At 51.6% G+C, this 25129-nt stretch overlaps 2 protein-coding genes across 2 annotated transcripts in view; both read left to right on the top strand.

Moving 5' to 3' along the window:
- The window catches only part of LOC103657200 (RNA-binding protein Nova-2), a 23751-nt gene extending 11845 nt beyond the window's left edge, over nucleotides 1-11906 (top strand). The window contains 10 exon segments of the mRNA XM_040634187.1: nucleotides 2126-2292; nucleotides 10852-11088; nucleotides 11091-11364; nucleotides 11367-11396; nucleotides 11399-11485; nucleotides 11488-11539; nucleotides 11541-11677; nucleotides 11680-11764; nucleotides 11766-11854; nucleotides 11857-11906. Coding sequence (XP_040490121.1) covers nucleotides 2126-2292; nucleotides 10852-11088; nucleotides 11091-11364; nucleotides 11367-11396; nucleotides 11399-11485; nucleotides 11488-11539; nucleotides 11541-11677; nucleotides 11680-11764; nucleotides 11766-11854; nucleotides 11857-11906 — 1208 coding nt within the window.
- An 8017-nt stretch (nucleotides 11907-19923) lies between these two features.
- Nucleotides 19924-25129, top strand: part of LOC121103548 (RNA-binding protein Nova-2-like) — an 8138-nt gene continuing 2932 nt past the window's right edge. Inside the window, exon 1 of the mRNA XM_040634425.1 lies at nucleotides 19924-19929. Coding sequence (XP_040490359.1) covers nucleotides 19924-19929 — 6 coding nt within the window. The remainder of the gene's footprint in view (nucleotides 19930-25129) is intronic.

Raw genomic sequence — 25129 nt, 5'->3', positions numbered from 1 at the left:
CCACCCAGACTCTCCCTAGGGCCCCCCCGCCCCCCCCCCCCCAGTTCCCACCCTGACCCACACCCTTTCCTATTTACACCCAGACGGAGGCAGCCTGCACGCTGACTCACCCTTGGCTCAGACCAGTCCATTGTTCTGGGGTCGGGGGGAATCAGTGAGGAACAGTGACCCAGAGGAGATGGAGGATGTCAACCACCCAAGTGCCCCCAAGACAGTGACACTCGGACACATGGCGAGACTGGCCCACCAGGCTGAGATGGCCAGAGAGGGGTCAAGGTAGTGGCACCACTATGCTGTGGTAGAATGCCCACAGGAGACTGGACCCTTACCCCCAAATGTCCCAGACACTCAGGCACATGGAGCCTGGCACACACTCAAGACCTTTTACAGACCCAGGGAGCTAACTGGTCCCTGCAGGCAGAGTCCCACCCAGAGAGAGACACAGACACCCACTCCACACACCAAACACGTGCAGCTCAGCCAGGCATGCACACTGTCACACCAGCCGGTCACGGTAGAGCCGTCTTTGTCTGGCTGTAACGCATACACCCAGACACACACACACACACACACACACACACACACACACACACACATCAGTCCTCCTGTCATGCTGACCCTTGAGTCTGCCTGTCGGTCTCCCTCTCTCTTTCTCACATTGACACACACCAGTGATAGAGTCTTGTCTGTCTGTCTGTCTCCTACACACAGACTCACGCACATATACACACATACCACACACCAGTCATCCAAACCGTCTTTTGAACACCAAAAGGTGTCTGGTTGTCTCTTTTCTGCCAACACTCACGCTGACATCCGGTCTCAAAGTGATATTCATTCATTATACAGCCCCAGTGCTGCTTCATGGGTCTCTTTGTTTCTTTCTATCAAACTCTCCTGTACAAGCAGCTTGGTCTCACAAACAGTACATACATAACCTTGAACATCACAGTGACACCCAAAGTCTTTCCCGTGTGCAAGATTGCACAATCTTTACTGGATTCACTGTGTCATGTTGTCTGTTGACATCTCAGTCTCTCCCACGCTTTCTCTTATGCACATATGCAAATAAAGATAATTTAGCCAGTCCTGCCCAGGTATACACATGCATGGAAACGCGTGCATACACACACACACACACACACACACACACACACACACACACATGACTCACCCAAACAGTCTCACAGATGTATTCACACTGGTCAGAGTGTCCCCCAGAGCCTCTGTCCCACACACATATATCCCAACATCACCCAGAGTTGGCTTCTTTTCACCCCACTGCCTCCCTACCTTTAGTATACACACATACACACACACACACACACACACACACACACACACAGTAAGGATGCTTAGGTTAAAACCATAGCCAAAATCTAGACAATCTCCAGCAAAGGCATCCACCCCACCCTCCTTTCTCCATCCCTGAGTCCCTACCCTTCCACAAGTTGCCTCTGCTCTCCCCTGTCCACACCCGTGCCCTCCCCCACCCTTCAGCCCTCCATCTGGTGGGTCCAGGCGGGCACTCTGGCCTCTCTTCTGTCTTCCCCATCCCCCAGCCCTTCCCCATCCTCTCCAAAAGCCCAGAGGCCTTCGCTGCAGGCTTTCAGAGGTTGCCACGGCAACGGGGCTTCGTCCCTCGTCCCCCTGGGGGTGGGCTGAGGACCCGGCCAGCCAGACCGATAAGGGGGTTCCAGTTACTGTGGCAACCGTTGCAGGCCTGAGCTCCCGGCTTCTGGGGGTGGGGGGGGAGTGAGTGAATGGTTGCCAGGGCAACCGGGAGCCGGCAAGGACTGGGAAGAGGCAGCTGAGCCCAGTCTCCCCTGCCCAGGGCTGCTGTGGGCATCGCAAAGCGCTTAAGTATCATTCTTCCATCCCCTGGGGTTGTTTTGGGGGAGGGACACGAAGTGCAGATTATAAAACAGGCATTCCACTCACTTTCCCAGCTACCCACCATGGCCTGGGAGCCCATGCCAGCTCCCCAGGCTTACCATGTGACCTGGGCCCAGTCAGGTCCACTTTTTGGATCTAGGTTTTCTCTTTCCATTAAATGGGGCCCGTCTCCCAGGAATCTTCCCATTCCTGTGTGATGAGGGTGCCCTCTCTCTCCCTTGCTCAACAGGAACCACAGAACGAGTATGCCTGGTACAGGGCACAGCAGAGGCCTTGAATGCTGTGCACAGCTTTATTGCTGAGAAGGTCCGAGAAATCCCACAAGCAATGACCAAGCCTGAGGTGGTCAACATCCTTCAACCCCAAACCACGATGAACCCTGACAGAGCCAAGCAGGTCAGCAGGGGCAAAGACTGGGTTTCTGTAAAGCCGGTGAGGTTCGGGAGAAGACACTTCTCCCATATCACTGGATTACTGTGGGAGTTGAATGGGATAAGGCCGATAAGACGTTTGCCAATCAAATACGTGGTAGTAGTTAGTCGTATTATTAGGGAGTCAGCCTAGGGACTCCAAACCTCTTAGAGTGGGCTTCATGCAGAGAGAGAGTGAAGGTCTGGGAGACTTTGCCCTGGACCACCCTCTACGCCCCCCTCCCATCTTATCCCAACTTCTTGGGATTCTCTAGACCTTCTTCTTCCTTCCACCTCATCCCGTCGTCTCCTAGAGCAACCTGCCTCCCACTTCCGGTTCTCACCGGAAGTGACTTCATTGACAGCCCATCCACATCCAGAAGAGTTTAGAAATGGCCTCATACTCCCTCTCTCCATTAATTATTGTATGGGATAGCCACCATTTTGAAGAAATGGTGTTTTGCTAGCGAGGGAGGGGGCAGGTCCCTCTCCTACACAGGCCTCTCTAGGAGGGATGGAAGGAGGAGGACAGCGCCGCTTGGTTGCCTCAGTTACGGGGAAGCGGTGGCGTAGGGGCGTGGTACGGAGCGGACCAATCACTACTCCGGCCTCTCTGGTTGCCATGACCACGGTGCTCGCGGGCAGGTGGGCTTGCTGCAAAGCCCCTGGCTTGGCCCTGGATGGGTAGGAGGCGGAGGGGAGGGGAACTGCGTACACTCCCCGTGTTCTCTCCCCTTCCCCACTCCCATGTACTTGCACACACGATGCAGAGGGGCGAGAGCCCCTGGCAGGAGGACAGGCCACTTGTGAGGGCTCCTTAGGGTCTGCCTAGAAGCAAAGACGAGAGAGAGAGAGAGAGACCCTCGGTAAAAGGAATCTGGAATTCTTGGGAATTCTTGTTACTCTGAGATGGGAGAAACCACCGACCTGAGTTCCCCCAAATTCCTGGGGATACGGTGGGCGGAAAGCCCTGGAAGAATGCTGCCAAGCGGATCATTCCCAAAAAAGACTTGGGGCTCGGGGCTTGGAGCGCGGCTGCTGTCCTTGGTGCTGAAGCGGCTCTGCCAGGTCTCTCCCGAATCCCTTCCCACCAGCAGGCCACACCGTTTACACGGTGGCAAGGATATTGCCTCTTCCCTCTGCCTTGGTCACGGCCACAAAGAGCTCAGAGTTCATGAAGGGTTTGCACGTGTTTCAGGGAAGATGGGGTCAGCACCATCTGCACCCGATCCTTTCACCCTACCCCCTAATCCACAGGAACTCTGAGATAGTGGAATCAAAAGTTTATAGAACCAGGATTTTTCCTCTCCTTATTTATTACTTAGGGGGCTCTAAAGAATGAAAGAGATAATGGCTAAAGGCTCAGGCTCTGGAGTCAGATGATGAGTTGAATCTTACTCTGATAACTTACTTCTTTACCTGTGCGACCTTGAACAAGTGACTTGATTTCTCCATGCCTCATTTTTCTCATCTGCAAAATGAGATTCATTATGATACCTACTTAAGGGCAGTGATCAGTGTTCACTGATGTTGAAAAAGCGCTTAGCCTGTATGCCTAATTCATAGAAAGTTCTAAAAAAATGTTAGCTGCTTATATTATTATGGGATTTTTAAGTAAGAAAACAGGTCTACTCTCTTTCTACATTGGACTTGCTGTGTTACTCTGGGTTCCTTTCCCTTCTGTAAGCCTCAGTTTCCTTTCTTTACAGTGTGGAAGCTGGGCCAAATCAGGGATTATAAATTGAAATGCCTCCAAGATTCAGCAAGGGAACATAAAGAATTGAGGACTCTGGCCTCATCAGAGAGATATAATGCGACTCAAATCTTGCCCTTTGGGAATGTAGACAAAGTGTTGCCACATCTTACAAAATTTTCAGAAGAAGCCAGAAACATGTGAAATCAACTGATTTTCAAAGGTTGGCTCTGTCTTAAAACCACTATGTGGCTGTGGGCTGCCTGTGGCCTGAGGACCACCCGTTTGCCACCTCTGGGCTAGACTGGTGGTTCTCAGCCCTGGCTGGTATCTGAATCATATAGGCAGCTTAGAATGCAGATTCCTGGGTCCCAGCCCAGAGCCACTGAATCCGAATTTCTGGGGTGAAGCCTTGGGAATCTGAACAGAGATTCCGGACTGGGATCAGATCCTGGCTCTATTACTCACTGTCTGTGTGACCTTGAGCAAGTTACTTAACCTCTCTTGCCTCTGTTTTCCAAGCCATAAAATGCGATAATAATAGTGCCTGCCTCTTCTTGTAGGGTAGTGACTATATGAAAGTGTTTACCAAAGTGTCTGGCAAATGGAAGCACTGTTAGCTGTATAATTATTATTATATTATGACTATTTGAAAATCTCCACAGACTTGCAAATCATGGGGAGAGATATGCTCTGAGGTCTTTTGGGCCCTAAAACTCCTACAATTCTATGGCTCTGTGATTTCAAGATTCTCGACGTACATTATTCTAAGACTCCACTGTTCTGACTGACATCCTGGCACTCCAGGATTCTATGAAACTGCACCTGTGATGTTTCTAAGATGCTGTGGGTCTACCACCTGGGCCTATCATGAAGACAGTTAACCATTTGCTGAGGGCTTCCCATGTGCCAGGCACTCTAGTCATTCACTATTCCCAATGGTTGTATGGAGTAGCTGTGGTTACATCCGTGTTGGAGGAGAGGAAACAAGGTGCAGAAAGGTGAAGGCATTTGCTCTTACCATTTCTTGGTGAACAGTTACTTCATCCTTCCTTTTTCCCTCTGAAATGCTGTATCATACTAAATACCTCTTGACTCTTAGGTCTGGTTTCATATATTCTGTTCTATCCTCTTGACTTGGACTTTTTTTCTGATGATTTTTTTTTGCATATATAAATTGAGATATAATTCACGTGTTGTACAGTTCACCATTTTAAAGTATACCATTTAGTGGTGTTTAGTATATTCACAAAGTCATGCATCGATCACCTAATGTAATTCCAAAACGTTTTCGCCAGTCCAAAAAGAAGCCCCATATTACGCTTTGGCAGTCACTGTCCATTCTCCCGGCTCCCCCTCCCTGTCCCAACCACTAACCTACTTTTGGTGTTTATGGATTTGCCTATTCTGGATGTTTTATATAAATTGAATGACATAATACATGGCCTTTTGTGTCTGGCTTCTTTCCCTTAGCAAACTGCTTTCAAGATTAATCCGTATCGTAACATATATCAAAACTTCATTCCTTTTTATGGCCAAATAATATTACGGATATACCACACTTTGTTTGGCCATCAGTTGATAGTCATCTGGGCTCTTTCTTCTGAGCTATTATGAAGAATGCTGCTATGAACATATGTGTGGGTATGGTTTTCAGTTCTTTGGACTATATACCTAGGGATGGAATTGGGTCAGATGATATGTCTAACTGCTTGAAGAACCATCAGACTACTTTGCAAAGCACCTGTACCACAGATGTGAGATTTAAATCCAGGTCTGCCCATTCGGGTGACAATGACGACAACCATTTCTTGAGTATCTACTAGGAGCACATATGACCTGTACCCTCCCATGGCACCCTATGCTTAGCACATCGTAGGTGCTCAGCAAATGTCGCTTGTTTGAATAAATGGATGATGATATGCCCGTAAGGGCCAAGCAGAAACATAACTAAGGGGCACTAGCCCCTGAATCAAGCTCATCATTTCATGAATGATCTCAGTTCGGCTTCACAATAATTCTGTGGAGGAGAGATGGATATCCCCATTTTATTTTTATTTTTTTTAAAGATGTTATTTATTTATTTGACAGAGAGAGAGACAGCCAGCAAGAGAGGGAACACAAGCGGGGGGAGTGGGAAAGGAAGAAGCAGGCTCCCAGTGGAGCAGGGGGCCCGAAGCGGGGCTCGATCCCAGGACAGCGGGATCACGCCCTGAGCCGAAGGCAGACGTTTAACCACTGAGCCATTCAGGCACCCCTGATATCCCCATTTTATAGATGAGAAAACTGAGTCTCAAAGAGGTTAGGTCCCTTGCCCAGCATTAATGGTGGAGCCAGGATTTCGAACCTGGGCAAGTGAGCAAGTGTCTCCAGAGTCCAAGGCAACTTTTCAGGGATTCGTATGGACAGACTGCAAACTAGTGGTCTGGCTACTACACAGTAATTCCAGTAGTTCGTAGACCTTTTGAAGAGGTAGCCAATAGATAAAAACTAAAGTGCCTCCCATTTTATAAATCAGAATGTCCAATTAATCTAGAAAACTCAGAGCAGGCTGAGTTTGTGTAGGCAAATGCACAGCACCCTACTTCCCCACCTCCGCACACTCACACCACCACCACCACCAGGTGAGATAACCAGGTCACCTCCATGCAGTCCCATTCCTGCTTGGTCCTGTGGGCACATCACCGTTCCTTCTTCCATCCATCCATTCATTCACACGCTCTTTGCTGAATGCATACCAGGCATTCCCCTAGGCACCAAGAACCCAGCAGTAAACAGTACAGACAGAAATCTCTACCCTTGTGGATCTTACATTCTTTCACGGGGAAACCGAAAAACAAGCAAGTGAGTAAGTAAATGTGAGAGAGTGAAAAGTGCTATGATGAAAAATAAAGCAGAAAAAAGGGGGGGAAAGAGTCCTGATCCATTTGAAAATAAGTATAAACCTCATGACTCCTCACCCCCAAGTTCTTCAGCATGCCTCTCCCAAGACTAAGGACGTGTCCTATATTGTTACGTTACTGTTATCACACCTACAAAAATTAACACCAATTCCATGCCATTAGTCAATAAAGAGTTCATATTCACATTGTCCCAAAATATCTTCTATGTCTATAAAGTATTTTTCTATCCAAGATTCAGTCAATATTCATGCATCGCATTGGGTTGTTATATCTCATTAGTCTCTTTTAATCTAGAATAGTCTACTATATATATATTTCTTAAGATTTTATTTTTTTAAAGTAATCCCTACACCCAACATGGGGCTCGAACTTACAACCCCGAGATCAAGAGTCACACACTCCGCTGACTGAGCCAGCCAGGCACCCTGTCTACTATACATTTTGAAGGTAGAGGCAATAGAATTGCTGATCGGATGTTGAGTGGGAGGGAAAGAGAGGACTCCTAGTGTTGAGCCTGAGAAGTGAAAGGGTGCATTTTCCATGTACTGGAATGAGGAAGACCCTGGTAGAAACACATTTGAGCAGATGAGGAGTTCCACTTTGGATTTTAAGTTTGAGGTGTCCATTCGACATCGTTCTAGAGATGTGAAGCTAGCAGTTGGGTACAAGTCTGGAGGTCTCTGTGCTAGGGACATAAAATAAGCAAATAAGGCCTCTCTGAGGAGGTGCACTTGTGCAAAGACCTGAACGATGAGAGAGGTGAGCCTCCTTTTCTGGGAAGGAGCATTCTAAGTGAGGGCATAGCAGGTGCAAAGGCCCTGAGTCCGGACCAAGCTTGGGACTTGGAGGAACAGCAGGGAGTCTAGTCTGCCTGCCATCGAGTCAGCAAGAGGGAAGGAGGGAAAAGTTGAAGGCAGATCAACAACGAACAGAGCAAGTAGAGCAGTGGTTCTCAGCCTTGTCAAACCCCGTGTCCTCTTTCCCCCACAAATATTTTCCCAGCCCGCTTACCTCTGAAATGACACATACACACACACACATACTCATTTCAGTACATGGAAAAGCATATCATGTAGATATATTACCTATCGAAATCTGTAAGATTTTTTTTTTAAGATTTTATTTATTTATTTGATAGAGATAGAGACAGCCAGCGAGAGAGGGAACACAAGCAGGGGGAGTGGGAGAGGAAGAAGCAGGCTCATAGCCGAGGAGCCTGATGTGGGGCTCGATCCCATAACGCCGGGATCACGCCCTGAGCCGAAGGCAGACACTTAACCGCTGTGCCACCCAGGCGCCCCCGAAATCTGTAAGATTTTAAAGTTTTATCGAGATGCTAATTCACACACATATAATTCACCTATTGAAAGCATGCAGTTCCAAGCTTTTATTATATTCAGAATTGTGCATCCAGGCCCACAATCAATTTTAGAACATTTCATCTCCTCAGAAAGAAATCTTGATCCCCTTCGCTATCACTCCTCAATCCCCACAGCTCAGCACCACCCCCCAGCCCTAAGCCACCACTAATCTACTTTCTGTCTCTATAGATTTCCCTGTTCTGAACATCCGTATAAATGGAATCCTACAATACGTGGTCTTTTGTGTCTGGCTTCATTCACACAGCGTGTTTTCTAGCTTCACCCATGTTGTAACCTGGATCAGTGCTTTGTTCATTTAAATTGATTGCCAAGGAATATTCCACTGTACGTATGTACATTTTCTTTCTCCCGTAAAACTCTTTTACATAAGGGAGTGATGTGGTATAAAACGAGATGCATTTTCGTAGATAAATGTTACAGATCACTACAGTAGAACTAAGGAACGAGTCAGCCGCTCACACCTAACATAGCCTGAGAGAGACAGAGACAAACACAGGATCCAGGGTGTCACATCGGAGATGTAAATAAGACACGTGGCATTACTACTGTTGTCATGGTTTTTTTTTTTAAAGATTTTATTTATTTATTCGACAGAGATAGAGACAGCCAGCGAGAGAGGGAACACAAGCAGGGGGAGTGGGAGAGGAAGAAGCAGGCTCCCAGCGGAGGAGCCTGATGTGGGGCTCGATCCCAGAACGCCGGGATCACGCCCTGAGCCGAAGGCAGACGCTTAACTGCTGTGCCACCCAGGCGCCCCCATGGTTTTTTTAAGTGATGAACCACTCTGGGTAAAGTTCAGAACAAAACAAAGTACAATCTTCCCTTCATTGGCCAGTTAGTCGCATCCCTGGAAATTTCAGCAGATCTTATGGATCGTGGGGTTCAGGTCTCGGCTCTGAGGTTTATAAACAGGCTTTTCACCAACATGAATGTCCGGGGAGTCACTCAAAAGCCATACGGGACCCAGACGGTTGTAAAGAACTGAGTCTCAGGTTGTGGGGTGTAAACATCCAAGGACCTGCCCACTGCATGCCGGCATCTGCACCCCCCAAGTCTCATGACAACCAAAAGCGCTCCCACAGATTTCCCAAACACCTCTGGGGTCTGGCTCAGGGGGCGAAGAGGAGAGTCAGGGGCTTCAGGGGTGGAACCCACTGGTCTGAGAGGACGTGGGAAGGATTGAGCAAGAGGAACTTACGGTAGAAGTATCCTTGGGTATGTGAAAGGAGAGAATTTTGGTTTTGAAATCTCCCCCTCCGCCACCCCCAGAATTAAGATGGATAGGATTTGCAGCGGCAAAGGATGGGCCTTTCTGGACCCGAGAAGGGGTCCTCTGTATTTAAGTGCCCAATTGCCTCCCTGCCTCCTGAGATGTAAGGTTTTCTATCTTCATTTTACAGATAGGACAAGTGCATTCGATTGCTTGGGGGCCCTAACAGCGTACCGCAGACCAGGTGGCCTAAGCAACAGAAATCCATTTTCTCACAGTTCCGGAGGCTAGAAGTCTGAGATCTGGGGCAGGGTTGGTTTCTTCCGAGGCCTCTCTCCTGGGCTTGGAGATGGTCGTCCCCTGCATTCTCACACCGTCATTCCTCTGTGTGTGCCTGTGTCCTAATCTCTTCTTCCTATAAGGACACCAGTCATATTGGATTAGGGCCCACCCCAATAACCTCACTTAAACTTCGTTGCCTCTTTAAAGACCCTCTCCAAATACAGTCATATCATGAGGTACTGGGGAGGCTTAGGACTTCAACATCTGAATGGGGGGGGCGGGGGGGGGCATAACAAAAAGAGGTTAAGTGCAGTGACCTTGCCCCAGGAGGGGAAACACGATGGAGCTGGATTGCAGCTCCTCGGCACTCTGGGTAACCTTGGGGCAAGCCCCTTCATCTCCCAGGCCTCAAGTGGCTCCTTTGTCAAGTGAGACTTAATGACCCCTTTTCTGGGGCTGGGAGTCAGAGTCTTTAATGATCTAGAAGGCGTGAGCACCAATGTAAGCTGGGAGCACCCGCTGTCCTGGAGGGCACCTACTGGGTCAGCCATTAAGCCTTTAAGGTGCTGGATGAAAGGGAGGCCCTGGGGGTTCCAGGTGTATGGGACAAGGTGGCTGAGAGCCTACTGAGAGGACGTGGAGTACTAGCTCTTTTTTTTTTTTTTAACCAACCAATGTGGAAGAATTTCACTATTTTATTTATTTTTTTTAAAGATTTTATTTATTTATTCGACAGAGATAGAGACAGCCAGCGAGAGAGGGAACACAAGCAGGGGGAGTGGGAGAGGAAGAAGCAGGCTCCCAGTGGAGGAGCCTGATGTGGGGCTCCATCCCAGAACGCTGGGATCACGCCCCTAGCCGAAGGCAGACGCTTAACCGCTGTGCCACCCAGGCGCCCCGAATTTCACTATTTTAACAAGCAGTCCGACCATACCCGCGTCTATCAAGGGGCACAGCGGGCCTGATTTGGGACACGTGAGAGCGGGGGCGAGTTAAGACGGCAAGCCCTAGCCTAATGCTACTGTTCGGTCCCCACCCACCATCCTAAAGACCCTCCCTCTCACCCCACATGCAGGCCAAGCTGATCGTCCCCAACAGCACCGCGGGCCTCATCATCGGCAAGGGCGGCGCCACAGTGAAAGCCGTGATGGAACAGTCGGGTGCCTGGGTGCAGCTGTCGCAGAAGCCAGAGGGCATCAACCTTCAGGAGCGTGTGGTGACAGTCAGCGGCGAACCAGAGCAGGTGCACAAGGCCGTGAGCGCCATCGTGCAGAAGGTACAGGAAGACCCCCAGAGCAGCAGCTGCCTCAGCCTCACATCAGCTACGCTAACGTGGCTGGCCCCTGTACAACTCCAACCCCACCGCTCACCGCACGCCAGCCGGCCGATGCTGCTCCGCCGCGTGCCGCTGCCTCGCCGCGCCGCTCCGGTTCGCTGGGCCCGCGGGCTGGCGCGGGCGCTCCGGCCGCCTCTGCCGCCTTCTCTGGCACCGACCTGCTGGCCATCAGCACGGCGCTTAACACGCTGGCCAGTTACGGCTACAACACCAACTCCCTCGGCCTGGGCCTCAACTCGGCCGCGGCCTCCGGGTCCTGGCCGCCGTGGCCGCTGGTGCCAACCCGCTGCGGCCGCCGCCAGCAACCTCCCGGCGTCCTACGCGGGAGGCCGGGGCCGGGCGCCGGAGGCCGCCCCGCCTCCGCCCTCGCCCCCGGAGCCCTGGGGCTCGCTTTGGCCGCAGCAGCCAACGGCTACCTCGGGCCGGGCGGGCGGGCGGGGCGGGCGGCGGGGTGGCCCGCTGGTGGCCGCCGCAGTGCAGCCGGGCCGCTGGGGGCTTCCTGACGCAGAGAAGTTGGCAGCTGAGAGTGCCAAGGAGCTGGTGGAGATTGCGGTGCCTGAGAACCTGGTGGGGCCATCCTGGGCAAAGGGGGCAAGACGTTGGTGGAGTACCAGGAGCTGACAGGCGCGCGCATCCAGATCTCCAAGAAGGGAGTTCCTGCCCGGCACGCGGAACCGGCGGGTCACCATCACGGGCAGCCCTGCGGCCACGCAAGCCGCCTGCCAATACCTCATCAGCCAGCGGTCACCTACGAGCAGGGAGTGAGGGCCTCAAACCCTCAGAAAGTGGGATGAGGCCTGTGGTGTGTGCTCCCACCCTCCTCCCGGCCCCCTTCTCCTCCTCTCTTCCTTCTCCTCCCCCTCCCCCCACCCCAACTCCTGACCTCAGCTCGGGTGTAGTCCTGCTCCCTGTGGGATGGGGCTGGTAGGCCTGACTGCACCCCCCTTTCTGGTAGTCATAGGCAGGATTGAGCGATGGCTGGGGATGGGGCCCAGAAGCTCCTCCCCAGCTCTGAACTGACCCCTCTTCCTTCCTCCTCCCTACGCTTGACTGGGCCCGCCCCTCCTCCCAGGGCCCGGGTCTGTGTGATATCTGTATATATTGCATTTTGTTGATTTTAATAGAAAACAAAGCGTTATTTTCTTTCTTTCCCTCCTTTTTTTTTCTTTTTCCTTTTTCTTTCTTCTCTTTTTTTCCTTTTTTCATTTTTCTTTTCTTTTTTACTTTCTTTTTTTTTTTTTGAAGGATTTTCCCCCTTTGTAAGTTTTTGTTTCCATATGGAGGAGGGGAGGGAGCCTCTGGGCCACCTAGAATGAGGGCCTCCCAAACAACACCCCCCACTTCTGCTGTCAGTTCCAGATCTGAGAGAAGGGATGGGAGTAGAGGTAGCAGAGGGGTCTGAGTTGAAATGGGATTTTGGAGCAGGGACCCCAGAGTCTCAGATTTTCTCAGCGACTTACCCGCCCTTGGAGTTGCCCCTCCTAGGTGGGACTGTTCACTGTTTTGTTGTCAGGTCGTATAGGGGGAGGGGTGCAGTGCTGCTGGGAATGAGGCCAGCTCTGGGATTGGTCCAGTCCCCACGCGCAAGACTCTTGTGAGAGGCTTCACAACTTCCCGTGGCATCTTCTATGGTTTTCTGAGTAATGGAGGAAGGTCCCTGTCGGGGATGTCACTGGGTTAAGCTACTTTCTGGGGTGCCGCTGACACTCCCTTATGATGTCAACTGGAAGTAGCTCCCCAGAGGTCACTTCCTGTGATGACAGGACAGATAGGCACTTCCTACGATGTCTCAATGGGCCTTCCTCGAAGGTTACTTCAGCGACATTGTGGGGGCATGTACTTCTGTGGTATCTCCGGGTTATTTCCTGACGTCATTGGGATGGAGCATGCACTTCCTGAATTGGGCCATGGCTGTCACTGACACTCCTTCTCCACCTGCACCCGCTTTGGTGGGTCCTGGCCTGGGGGTCTGCCTAGGAGGAGAAAAGGGGTGGGACTTGGATCATATCTGGAGGACTCAAGGAAAGACCCAGTATTGTCAGGGTCATCTCTATCCAAATACCCAAGTCTGTGAACTCACCTGGCAGGGAGGGTGAGGAGCTAGTGAAAACCGTTAAAGACCCCATTCCCACCCCCGCCTTTGTGTGCATGCTTGTGTCTGCGTGGCTTTGTTCCATTGAGTCTGGTGAGCCAAACGTGCGTGGCTCTGTCAGGCCATCATGACCCAGTGTCGAGTTCAGTGAGCCATGTAGGGTCCCTTTGAGCCTGAATGCTTCGTGTGCTCTAAAGATTAGGTTGGCTTGTGGTTTTCGCAAGCTGGAGTACTTTGGTAGTACTGAGGGATCAGAATGCTTTGGTGCTCTCGCCATGGGCCCTGAGGAGCTAGAATGTTCTGATGGAGTCTGCCAAAGCCAGGCAGCCCTGAGAGTTGGTTTGGGAGTGGCTGCCTGAGCACTGCGACTGTGGTCAGCTCTAAGGCCTTGTTGGCAGGCTGAGACTTGTAGGGCCTGACAACCCTATGGACTTAGGATAGCTGAGACCCACCTCTACCCTCATCCATCTCCCCTTCCCCCTTGGAGACACCTCCACTTCCTCAACCCAAAGCAGGCCCCCAGGTGCCCTGGTTCCATGCATCAGCATCTCTGGGGAGGGCACCCCATGCCTACCCTCTCCCCCATTTGTCCCCCTCCTAGGTCTTCCAGACCCTCTCTACCCATGGCTTTGGGGGAATTAGGCCTCCTCGTCTCTCTCCCATCGAAAGGAGAAAGAAAAGCCAGAGACAATTCCCACCCCCAAAGCCTGGGAGACCCCTGCCCGCTAAGAGAAACCACCCCCAAATTAAAATGTGAAAATCCCTAGAAAGCAATAGCCTTCAAGGTACCTTTGCACTGAATTTCCCACCCGGCCCTTCCACCTGATGGGAGGCTGCTTGCTTGGGCACTAGGGTGACTTTTCCATGCCCTCTTCACTCTCTAGGGTGGGGGGCAAGCCCCATTTCATCCCCCCATCTCCCCATCGTGCTGCCCCACCCCTAATCTCCAGACTGAACCCAGATGGAGATTCGAGTGCCAAAACAATTTTTTGATGTAACTTTGTACATATCTTCTGCGGGCCTCTTGGAGTTAGTAGGTGGAGGATGCCCTGTGGGCCACTGCTCCTCTCTGCCTCTCAGAAGACCCTATGGTTTCACAGTATTTCTCCACCCACGGTGGGCATTTGCAGTGTCAGCTGGAATATCCCTACACGCCCCCAGGCCCCCATGAGGAGTGGAAGGGCCGGGAGAAAAACATCTGGGAGTGGGGAGGTGGATTTGAAGCACTCATTTGCTATCATTTTGCATCCTCAGCTGCCCTGGTTTTGTCAGATGCTTTCTATAGCTCCCTTTCATGGGAGTCTGGGTCCCCCATCAGCAGGACCCAGTACTCCTCTCACACAGACATGCGTCTCTGGAGGCTGGGCCTCCCAAAGTGTTCCTGAGTATCTGTGTGACAACCCCTCCCTATTCACACATTTCTGGGGACCCCCTCCCCACCAGCAGCCAGGGCTATCTGAAAGGTAGTTGCTGGAGCTCAGTGAGAGTGTTCACTCACCGGTGGTGAGTGGAAGAGGCCACATACCTTTCCCCGTTTACCCCTAGGAAACCCACTCTACCATCTTCCCCATCCCATGAAGTCCTCTTCTGCATTCTGACCTCAATCTTTGTGCTGCAGTATGTCCCGAGAGGGGACATAGATGTGGGGTCAGGATGGGGATCATTGGAAAAACACACCGCCTCTTTCCCCCGTTCCCTGATTAGCCAGTCAGATCTCAGAGACTCTGAGTGGCCTCCTTGCTATCCCTCTGCTCTTCAGCACCCAGTGGTGCTTAATAAGTGTTTGCTGCATTGGAATTGTCTCCCGTTCTTTCCCATTTGCCCTCCAGCTCCCAACATCTTCCTCCAGAGTCTCTCCTCTCTCTCTCTTTCTCTCTTTTTTTTCTTTCTTGGGCTCCCTATGGCTTTTACTTTTCTCTTGTGGCTCCCATTGTTACCTGTCCTGTCTCTATCTTTGTCTGTCTTTTTCCCCCTCTTCACCCCCTTAACCTCTCTCCTCCCCCACCTTCCCATTGATTAAAAAAGTGCCAAACTTCCTTGGAACTGAGCCGCTCTGGGGGAGGGAACTTCCAGATAAGGGGAGGAAATGGGACCACTTCTCTGGGGAGGCCCCTAAGAGGCATTGAAAAAAGTCTGTGGACATAACTAAAATGGGGTCCCCTTCCTCATCCCCTCCCACCTGAGTTTTTCTTAGAATCTTTGTAAGAAAAAAAAAAAAAGACAGAAAAAACTCCCTTCAACTAATCCCTTACCTTGATGCCCCAAATTCCACCAGCTGGGGAGAACCCCACTTGCCTCCTTCAGGCAAATCTGTAGAATTGGGGAGGGAAGACAAGCTCGCCCTCTTCTCCTGGCCCCAGGGACGGTGCCACCTGGATTCCAGAGAAGTATTCCTCAAAGCACTTATGTAAGAAGTATGGGTTGATGTGCCAATCCCTCCACTTCATCCCCCGGCCTCAGGGCTCTGAGCCAACCTGCCCCAGCCACCTTCTGCCCAGTGTCCCAACCATCTCTCCATGGGCAAAGGAGTCTTCACTGCAATAATTATTAGGGGATCAGAAGGTGAAGATCGTGCATATCTTTATCTGCCTAAATGCCTGCCCTGGACTTGTAGGTGGAGATTTGCTTGGGTACCCCAAGCAGGATTCAGTAAGAGTCAACTTGCTAGACGTTGGGGACCTATACTTGGAAAGAATACGGTAAGCACTTTTCTCTGAGTGGCTATTTCTTCTCCCCTTCTAACCCCAAGTCCCTCGATATCCCCTTCTGTTCTCTTGCTCTATTCTCCACCCCACGCCCTCCTTATTTTGTTTCTTGATTGGTGGCCTACTGTTCCCGGAAAGTAAGAGGATCCCCCTGCATTGGATTATTGCTGTTGCAAGACGAGAGTGAGGTCGTGATGCGCTGAGCGGTGAAAGAAGTATTAACTGCGAGTGAGACGAGGGGCAATTTGGGCGTCAGGCTGCTGACTGGGTGCACACCTCTCGCGACAGCCAGGCAGGCCTTCGCGCTGTTTGCCACGCACCTGCCCCGCCGACTGGAACTCCGAGGTCGGCTGTCGCAAGCCGAACCGGATGTACGAGCGGGGAGAATCGGGATCGCGATGCCCAAGGTGGGGGCCCTGAGGGCCGGGGACACAAGTTTACGGCTTCTCGTGGAGTCGCGACACTCCAGCCTGCTATCCGATCCTCGCCACTGCAGTCAGCTGTCTGGACGCCGTGGTGGAGGGTGCCACCGTGGCGCGCTGCGGTGTGTGTAAGGTCCGTCTCAGTGCCCTCTGCCAGTCTCGTTGGGGATTGGTGGGTGGCAGGGAGGAGATGGGGGAACACTCTGGGGGGCTGGGGGCTGCTAGTTTTTAACCCCTTCTCAGCCAGTCCAGGACACTCTTGTCTCCCAGAGATAAGTGGGGGGACCGCCTAATCCCCCTCCCCCCCACCTTTCCTCCTCCTACCCGCCCCCCAAACCACCAACCTCTCATTCTCTAAGTGACTCCATCACCACGGCCACCGGGACCTGCGGCCTCATTGCTCCAGCCCGCCCCACTCGACCGTCAGGACTCGCTCATCGAACTCTTTTTGATTAACCCTTTCTGTGTTCATCCCACAGGAAAACTGTGTGTCCGGCGAGGGGAGGGGGAGGCGAGGGCAATAGCTACCTTTCCTCCATCTCTCCCACCGCCCATGCCTCCCCACCCGCACCCCATCCCATGCCCTACCTATCCTCACTCTAGGGTCCTCCCCAGGCTGGGGGAGAGTGGACCATTTAAATATCTCAGCTGTTTGGCTTTGTCCCTTCTCAGAAGCGGGGCCAGGGCGATGGCCTCCTGCCAGTGGAGGGCTCACTCTGGCCCCCACTTTCTGTGCCCCCACTCTCCCACCCCTTCATTGTAATAGTCACTTTTGTACTGGGTTTGAGCCAGGGGACGTGGGAGTCATTTTTTTTCTTTGTGTTGGCATCTCAGGCCACTGGAGGCATGACATCCCGGTTACATTTTGGGGAGAATCTGCAAACAGGGTGTGTCTCCCCTGCCCCCAGTGCTAAGGATTTCAAGATATCCAGTATTACTCCTAGAGGGACGCGATCCCCTTGGAGGGAGGTGGGGAGAGGCACGAAAGGTGTAGTCTGACAGAATGGCTGCTGTCCCCATCATGAAATGGTTCACTCCGGGTCCTCCTGAGGAGCTCGAAGAGATCATTGGAGTTAGAATCTCTCTTCCCCTCTTCTCTGTTTGGGACAGACGGGGGTAGGAGAGTGGGGATGAGGGGGTGACTATCTTTGGACAACTGACCCCTCTAAATCCTTATTGGGACCTTAAGCTTGCCTCTCCCCAGGCTTGTCTCTCTCTTGGAAATGGGAAGCTTGAGGACCAGAGGATCCCTGCGTGTCCCCAGTCCTTAGATTAACGCCCCAAGCCCAGAGCTGGGCCCGCTGCCTGCTGTCCCACCCCTACACCTGCTCTTGGGCCCAGACCATCCGCCATGTGGCACCATGCCTCCGTGCCTCATTCAACCCCCTAACGATTCCTTCCATCCTCTGCGACCAGAGACGTCCGCCCCACCCCCACCCCACTCCCACCCCACCACCTCCAAGCTCCCTGGCTGGGGAGCCCGCTGCCCCTTCCCTCTCCCCCACATTGCCATGCCTGGGCCACCACTCCCACCCACCCACCCCCGAGTGTCCGCCGATGTGACCTAGTGCACCATGTGATGGCTTACATGGCCCCCACCCCGCCCCCACCACACCCTCCCTCCCCTCGGCGACTTCCCCACCTTTTTGCCGCGATAACGACCATCTCAGCATCTGTGTCCTAATGTTGTCTTTTGCTTCACATCACACACTCTCTTACATCCTATCCTTCCCTCTCCCCTCCTCTCCGCACCTCCCACCCTCATCCTAAATTTTTCCCCCTTTCCCTCTGGGCTCTTGGGATCTAGGGAGGGGGTGGGGGGACCCCTGAGGATGGGCCCAGGAGGAAGGAGGAGGGGTGGATTATTCTCTCTGGACTGGGTGAGCGCCCAGGGCAAATGTGTCCAGGAAGCGAAGCCGGGTTCAGTCGGGGCCGTCAGTGGCCAATCAGGAGGGTCGATGCCACCATCGCCACCACATCTTTCGGCACCAGTCCCACAAACGCGTCCCCCGGACCCACACCACACCACAGATTTCAAACGCACAAACCTAGTCAGGGTCAGGATAGCCTAGGGTTACGTTTGGAGTCGGTGAGATCCAGAGCACCTGCTCTGGAACCTTCGAGATTTGCCCCTCAGAGCCTCCATCTCCCTGTGTATAAAAAGGAGATGTTTTTAACATTATTTCTATGGTCGATGTCTAGGATTCAATACACCATCCGTGCTTCAGAAAAAAATTGTGAGCGCAAGATAGTGTAAGGCACCTTTCTGGAGTGCTGGGAGATAAAGCCGTTAACAAAACAGACCCCCCAAATCTCTGCATCATCATGAAGCATATATTCTACTGGAATCTACAACATCTCCTTTGGGACTAAAAACAATTCAGAGGTTGCAAACCATCGGCCTGGCAGGCCTATCTGGGCAGACATAATCTCGCTTTCGACCTAAACAGCGTTTTTGTGTGAATTTGGTTTGCCCATTTAAACCTCGGAGACTTCCTGGAAATTGGGTTGCAAAGACCCTCTTGAGAAATCAGGATGTGGCATCTCTGAGTGGTCCTAACACTGGCTGGAGGGCCAGGCACTTCTCATCAGCCAAGGTCAGGCAGCCTCTGTGCCCTGACCCTGCAATACTCTTGTGTTACATGCCCAGCCCCGGACACAGTTTAAGTTTGCAACCCCTGTGGTCAGTGTTTAATGCTAATACCCTTACATCTTGGAGATGTCAGGGACGGCTGGGCTTGAGGTGATGCTGTGCCAAGCAGGAGGCAGAATGACGGGTGAGTTGGAGAGACAGGTTTAGGTGAGGCCAGACGTGTTAGTTCTGCGGTGACCAGGGCACCTCGCTTTCCTCTCTCTGGGTCTCAGTCTCCCATATGAAAAAGACCTACAAAGCTGTACTTACCTTCTGGAATATTCCAGAAGGATTCCATAAGCGCCTCACCCCATCAGTGCCTGACTCAGAAGAGATGCTCAGCACGTGGTGGTCACTGAGAGACTCCCTGACGTGAAAAATTAACAATAAAATGACTTGGGGAGGGACAGAAACTGAGAGAGGGGGAGGGGAGGAAGGAACAGACCAGGGACAAAGTAGAAAGAGACAGTGATGGGAATGAAGAGAATAGCAGACATGGAGAAGGGTCCTCAACTGCTTGGGGCCTTTTTTTGTTTTTCATTCATTCACTCATTCATTCATTCATTTGTTCGCTTCAAGAAAGACATTTATTGAGCACCTCCTATGTTCTCAGGCCCAGGAGAATGGCAACAGCCACCACAAGTCACTGTTCCCATGTTGCCAGCCCGAAAGCCATATCCCAACTCTTAGCACGTAGTAGATGCTCAAAAGTCTACCATTCCTCGCAGCACAGGCATCTCTGGTCCTGGCTCCAATGCGGGCCCTCAAGTTTGCTCTGCGTCAGAAACTATTGCCAAGCCAGGCCATTTTCTGACAAATTAAGGAGTTTTCCACCAGGAAGCTGGGAACTTAGAGGGATTTGGGGGAGAGAGGTGGAGTTGGGGTCTCTATTGCTGTGTGACTTTGGGAAACTCTGACCTGTCTGACCCAGGAGGTGGAAAGAAAGGAGATGAGGCCGGGATGCAGGTGAGTCAATGGGGATTCCTATCCCTCAAGCCTCCAAAGCTTTCTCTTCTGGTGGGGCCAGGGTGGGTTTCAGGGGTGGGGGCCTCGATGAGAAGAGATGAAGAAAGAAGAAGGAGGAGTTGCCTGGAGGAGGGAGATGGCCCCTAGAGACGGGCTGGGATGGGAGGATGGAGGGAAGAGGGGGCCTAGGTGGGGGCGTGGGGAACTCAGGAGTGGCTCTGAGAGGCCATCGCACATATCAGACCAAGGTTATCTGGAGAGAACAGAGAAGGTAGAGGTGGACTGGGACAGAGGGAAAACAAGCACAAGAGGAGACAAAAAGAGGCAGAAAGCAAGACAGAGATGGCGATTGGGTGGCCCAGGTGTCAAATAAAATTCAGTATGAGCCAGTGAGATTTGAATTTCAGATTAAAAAAAAGAATTTTCTGAAGTGTAAATACATCCATGACTATTGGAGCCATACTAATAAATATTAGTTGTCACTTCTCTAAAATCCAAATGTAATAGGGCATTCTGGATTTTATCTGCCAACCCTAGAAGAAAGAGAACAAAGAGATCCGAGGGGCAAGAGCGAAGCCAGGACAACTAGTCAGAGAAGCCAGGTCACCGGTTACTACCTGAATCCTAAATCTGGCCTGCCAAGCTCACTGCCCCTGTCCCTCCCCTGGCTCCCCCTCTCTCTGCCCCCTGGGTCCGCCTTCTTTCCTCAGTCTCTCCAGCTCTCTGCCTCAGTCCCCTCTTTCTTGTCCATTCAGTCTCGCTCTCTTGAAGACCCTTCTCTGTTCCCTTCACTCCTCTTAGTCGCCGCGGTCTTCCTCTACCCTCAGGAATTGGCCTCAGTCCTCAAAGGTGGTTGGCCACCACTGTCACTCCTGCCCAAGTCAAGTGGGCTGGTCTTTCCGGCAAGGCCCAGGAGGCGCAGTGGCCGGCAAGTGAAGAGTCCATTCAGGGGCACTATGCTTTCCTCAGGCAGGCCTGTTGAAGCTTGGGGCTGGGAATAAGCATGGAGAAACAGAGACATTTTCCTACTGGAAAACACTCCATCAGCAGGCCAGGCCTTGTGAGTCTTTGGCAAGTCAGGGACCTCCCCAGGCCCCCTCTCCACCCTGGCCCCCCAACTCTGCCTCTGGCGCTAAGTCTCTAAAGGGTCCTCTCCACCAACACTCCCCCGCCAGCATCCTGGGAGAGCTCTGGGACACTGTTTCTGCTCCCCCGCCTCCTTGCCTCCTGCTCCTCTCTGCCTCAGCTTCAATATTTCTCTGGGTGTCTGTGTCACCCCATCTTCCTCCTTCCACGCTTTTCTCCCCTCCTTAAAAAATCATCTCATTGTATCTCTGCAGGGCTCTGTCTTCCCCTGTCCCTCGCGGGGGGAATCTCTGACTCACTTTCGGTTTCTGCCCGCCGCTGCATCTCTTTCTCCCTGTCTGTGTACCCAGTATTGCTCAGTGAAAGCCGTAACAGAATCCACTCTGGCCACTGTAAACGAAAGGGACTTATTAAGGGACACAGAGACTGAACCGAAGAAATATCATTCTAGGCTGAGACTTCAAGGCACCCCTCAAATCCACCCTCCAGAAATATCCGGCAATTGCCGCTCCTCCTGCGAGGTCAGGCAGCCGGCCGCAGGCTCCGCAATCGCACCAGCTCTGAGAAATACCGACTCAGGGCGGTGGCCTGCGGGCTACTTCTCTCCCCAGCCGACTTGAGTTAGAAATTCAAGCTTCCCGCGGAGGCATCTGGATTGGTGGAATCCCAAACCTCCTTCCGGGAATCCACCGCAAAGGGGCATTCAGGGAAGTGTAGCTTTGGCCTGGCTAGGCCTTGCAGTCACAGGAAAAGTTGCGGGAGAGTAGAATAGACGCTAGAAGCGGAATAAATGTTGGGGTACCCTTTTTCTCCCCATTATTGCACACACTCTCTGTCCATCTCTGTTTCTATGTGCCTGTGCTTCTCACCTTCGCTTCTTTCTGTTTGTCTCTATTTTTCTCTCTTTGCCTCTTTTCACCAGCCACTTTATTTCAGCCCTCCATCTCTATGGCCTTCTCCTCCTTCTTCGCCACTGGCTGTGCCGAGCCCCACGGTGTTCCTGCCTCATCCTCACCCTTATCCCCAGTTCCAGTTCCAGCTCCAGCGTTGAGAGGAGTCTCTCTCTTGGCTCTCACCCCATTCTTAGCTGAGCTGGATGGAAGCCTGTGACCCCAAGGAGGGGAATATATGGGTGCCCCGGTTCCACGGACAAACTGGGAAGAGAACCCAGGCTTTCAAGGCTTCTCAGCTGCTCTCGATGCAGGTGACGGAACGAAAAACTTAGTGAGTTCCCTTCGCCAGGGCCTGAAACGCAATACAGGGACTTGGGGACAGAGCCACATCCTCTGTTGGCCAGGTATAACCAACACTGAACCTACTCTTCTGAAGTTGTGGCCACCCCTTCACTCTTCTTCCTTTTACCCAGCCATCTTAGAACTACAGGGAATGGAGCTGCAGCCTTCTCAGGAAGCACATGGTCATTCAAAAAAATATTCATTAAGCTGCCTACTATGTGCCAGGCACTATGCTAGACATTGAGTAACAAAAGAGACAAATAATTTCCTATCCTGGGAGCTTGTACTCTTGTGGGAGGAAATGGACAGTAAACAAGATAAATAAGTTAACCACACACTGCACTAGATGGTACACAATGCCATGAAGAAAATGAGGCAGAGAAGGGAAACAGAGAATTCTGGAAGAGAGAGGCACTGAAATTTTCAATAATGTTGAATGGAAAGACTTTACTGAAAATGTGACATGTGAGTAAAGACTCAGGCTGAGAGTTGGAGGTGGGCATGTGGATATCTGGGGAAGGAGACTCAGACAGATAAAACAGCAAGTGCAAAGGGCCTGGGGTGGGATGTGCCTGAGTATGCGGGACTCAAGGAGGCCAGGGTGCTAGAACAGAGTGAGCAAGGAAAGGGTGGGAGGAAAGGAGGTCAGAAAGGAGACAAAGGGGGCCATATTATTTAGGATCTTGGGGGCCAATGTAGGACTTGACTTTTACCTAGTGAGATGGAAACCATGGAGAAAGGCCCTGAGCAGAGATTTGCTGACCTCGGGTTTTAACAAGATCACTCTGGGTTGGGGGCTAGGAGAGTAGAATGAACAGGAGCCCAGGGGGAGGATGACTGCAGCAGTCCAGGAAGAAGATGACGGTAGCGGGACCTGGTGGACCGTGGAGGTGGAGAGGAACGGTCGGATACTGATAGAATGTGGAAGGTTGCATTCCCAGCACTTGACTAGCAGACTGGATACGCGGAGGAAAGAGAAAGAAGAGTCAGGGATGACTCTGAAATCACATGAAACTCTTAGAACTGAGTTTGGTTCCAATTAGGATTAGAAATCAAGAATCAAGCTAAGGCTAAGATTAAGGATCAGTAGCAGTCAGTATCGGTGGAGTTTGGTCTGGGGTTGAGGACAGGGTTAAGATTCGGTAAAGGTCACAACTAGCGCTGGTGTTGGGGCTGGCCATGGCTGGGGTTAGGGTTAGGTACCCAGGGCCTGGGTAAAATTGGGTATAGACTTAAGACAGCTAGACTCAAAATCAAGGCCAGGATTATACCTAAAATCAGGCTGGGTTTGGCCTAGGGCCTGGATTGGGGCTGGACGCCTGGGATCAAGGTCAGGGTGAATTCTGCTCAAGACCAGGGTTAAGGCTAAGACTTGTGATATAAGTGGTTCATAATCATCAGACTTACAGTTAAGGGTTGCATCAGAAGCCAAGGTCATTAGAAAGAGCATTAGGCTAAGTCAGTGGTGGCATTAAGGACAAAGTCAAGTTAGGTTTATAACAGAAACAGAGCTAGGGATTAACCTGAGGTCAGAGTCAGGTTAGGTCAAAGGCAGAGCTGACTAAGATTGGGGTAAGTACCTTTTAAATGTTGGACTCAGCTTTTTGGCAGGATGTGGGTTGGGTCCTAATATGAGAGGACATTGTCCCACCATTGAGCTGATGTGAGTTGAAAATTCAGGAATTTTAGCATTGGGAATTTGTCAGCTTTCTTAAGTGGGAAGGTAGGGTGGCATGGTATTAGGTAAGGTAACAGCAGCTGCTGTAACAAATAAAGCCTGACATCTCAGTGCATGACAACAATAGGTTAACTCCTGCTCTCATAACAGTACAATGCGGGCCTAAAGCCGGTGTCCATTTATGGGTTCCACCATCACCAATGCGTGCTGCCCCGGGAAGGGAGGGAAGGTGGAGACTTCCCTAACTTCTTTTCCTTCGCCTCTGCCAATCTTCCATTCATGAACACTACTCCCTTGGCCCTTACCAGTGATACAAAAAGGGGACTTCTGGGAGGAGAAGAGTGGATTAACAGCCCTGGAACTGATACAGGGGAGTAAATATCCATGGACAGTCTTCAGCCCCGGGGTTGGAGGAGGTCTGAGAAGGGTTATGGCCAAAAGTCCAGATAGACGGCAGAGATTGAGAAGGCAGAGAAACTCAGAGACAGAGAGAAACGGACAGAGACCGCAGAGGAGGAGGAGAGAAGTCAGAGGAGAGGGACAAGAGACTTAGATAGGGACAGAGACACAAAAGAGAGGAGCTAGAGATGGGGGATGGAGACCAGAGAGAGGGAGACAGAGATCAAGAGGGGGTGAGTAGAGACCCAGAGGAAGAGGGAGAACTGAAAATAGAGGTTCCAGGCAGGGTGGCTGGGGGCAGAATCCAGAAGCCCCTTCCTCAAATTCCTGGAGCCACCTCCCCCTGCTTCACTCAGGTGAGGCATGACCCCCCACTCTGGGTCATTCCAAAGTGACAGCTCTGTGTCGCCATTTGTTGATTTTAGTAAATGAAATGTCATTTTCCTTTCTTTTTCTTTTCTTTTTTTTTTTAAGTTTTGTATCTTAGAGGCAAGAGGGAGCCTACCCAATTTCTGACCACCCCTCTTAGAAACAAACAAACAATCATAACGCCTCTCTTGCTATAGATTCCAGAGATTGGGTGGAAACTTTGAGGATGAAGGTAGAAAACAAGGGCCTTTGTGAGGGGTATCCCCACATCACCCCAGGTGCCTTTGGCTCTCTTCTCCCACCAGAAGACTGATCCCTGGAGATGTTTTTGAAATACAGATCACTTACGACAAAGAAGGGATGGACAGAGAGATCTCCGGGTCGGCTTCTGCCTACCCCCAAGGCCCAGAGATTCATGTGTCCCTAGGGCAAG

Source organism: Ursus maritimus, unplaced genomic scaffold (assembly GCF_017311325.1).
Source record: "Ursus maritimus isolate PB19 unplaced genomic scaffold, ASM1731132v1 scaffold_19, whole genome shotgun sequence".
In the NCBI taxonomy this organism is placed as follows: domain Eukaryota; kingdom Metazoa; phylum Chordata; class Mammalia; order Carnivora; family Ursidae; genus Ursus; species Ursus maritimus.
Note: the sequence above shows the minus strand (reverse complement) of the source record. Positions and strands in the feature narration are given on the sequence as shown.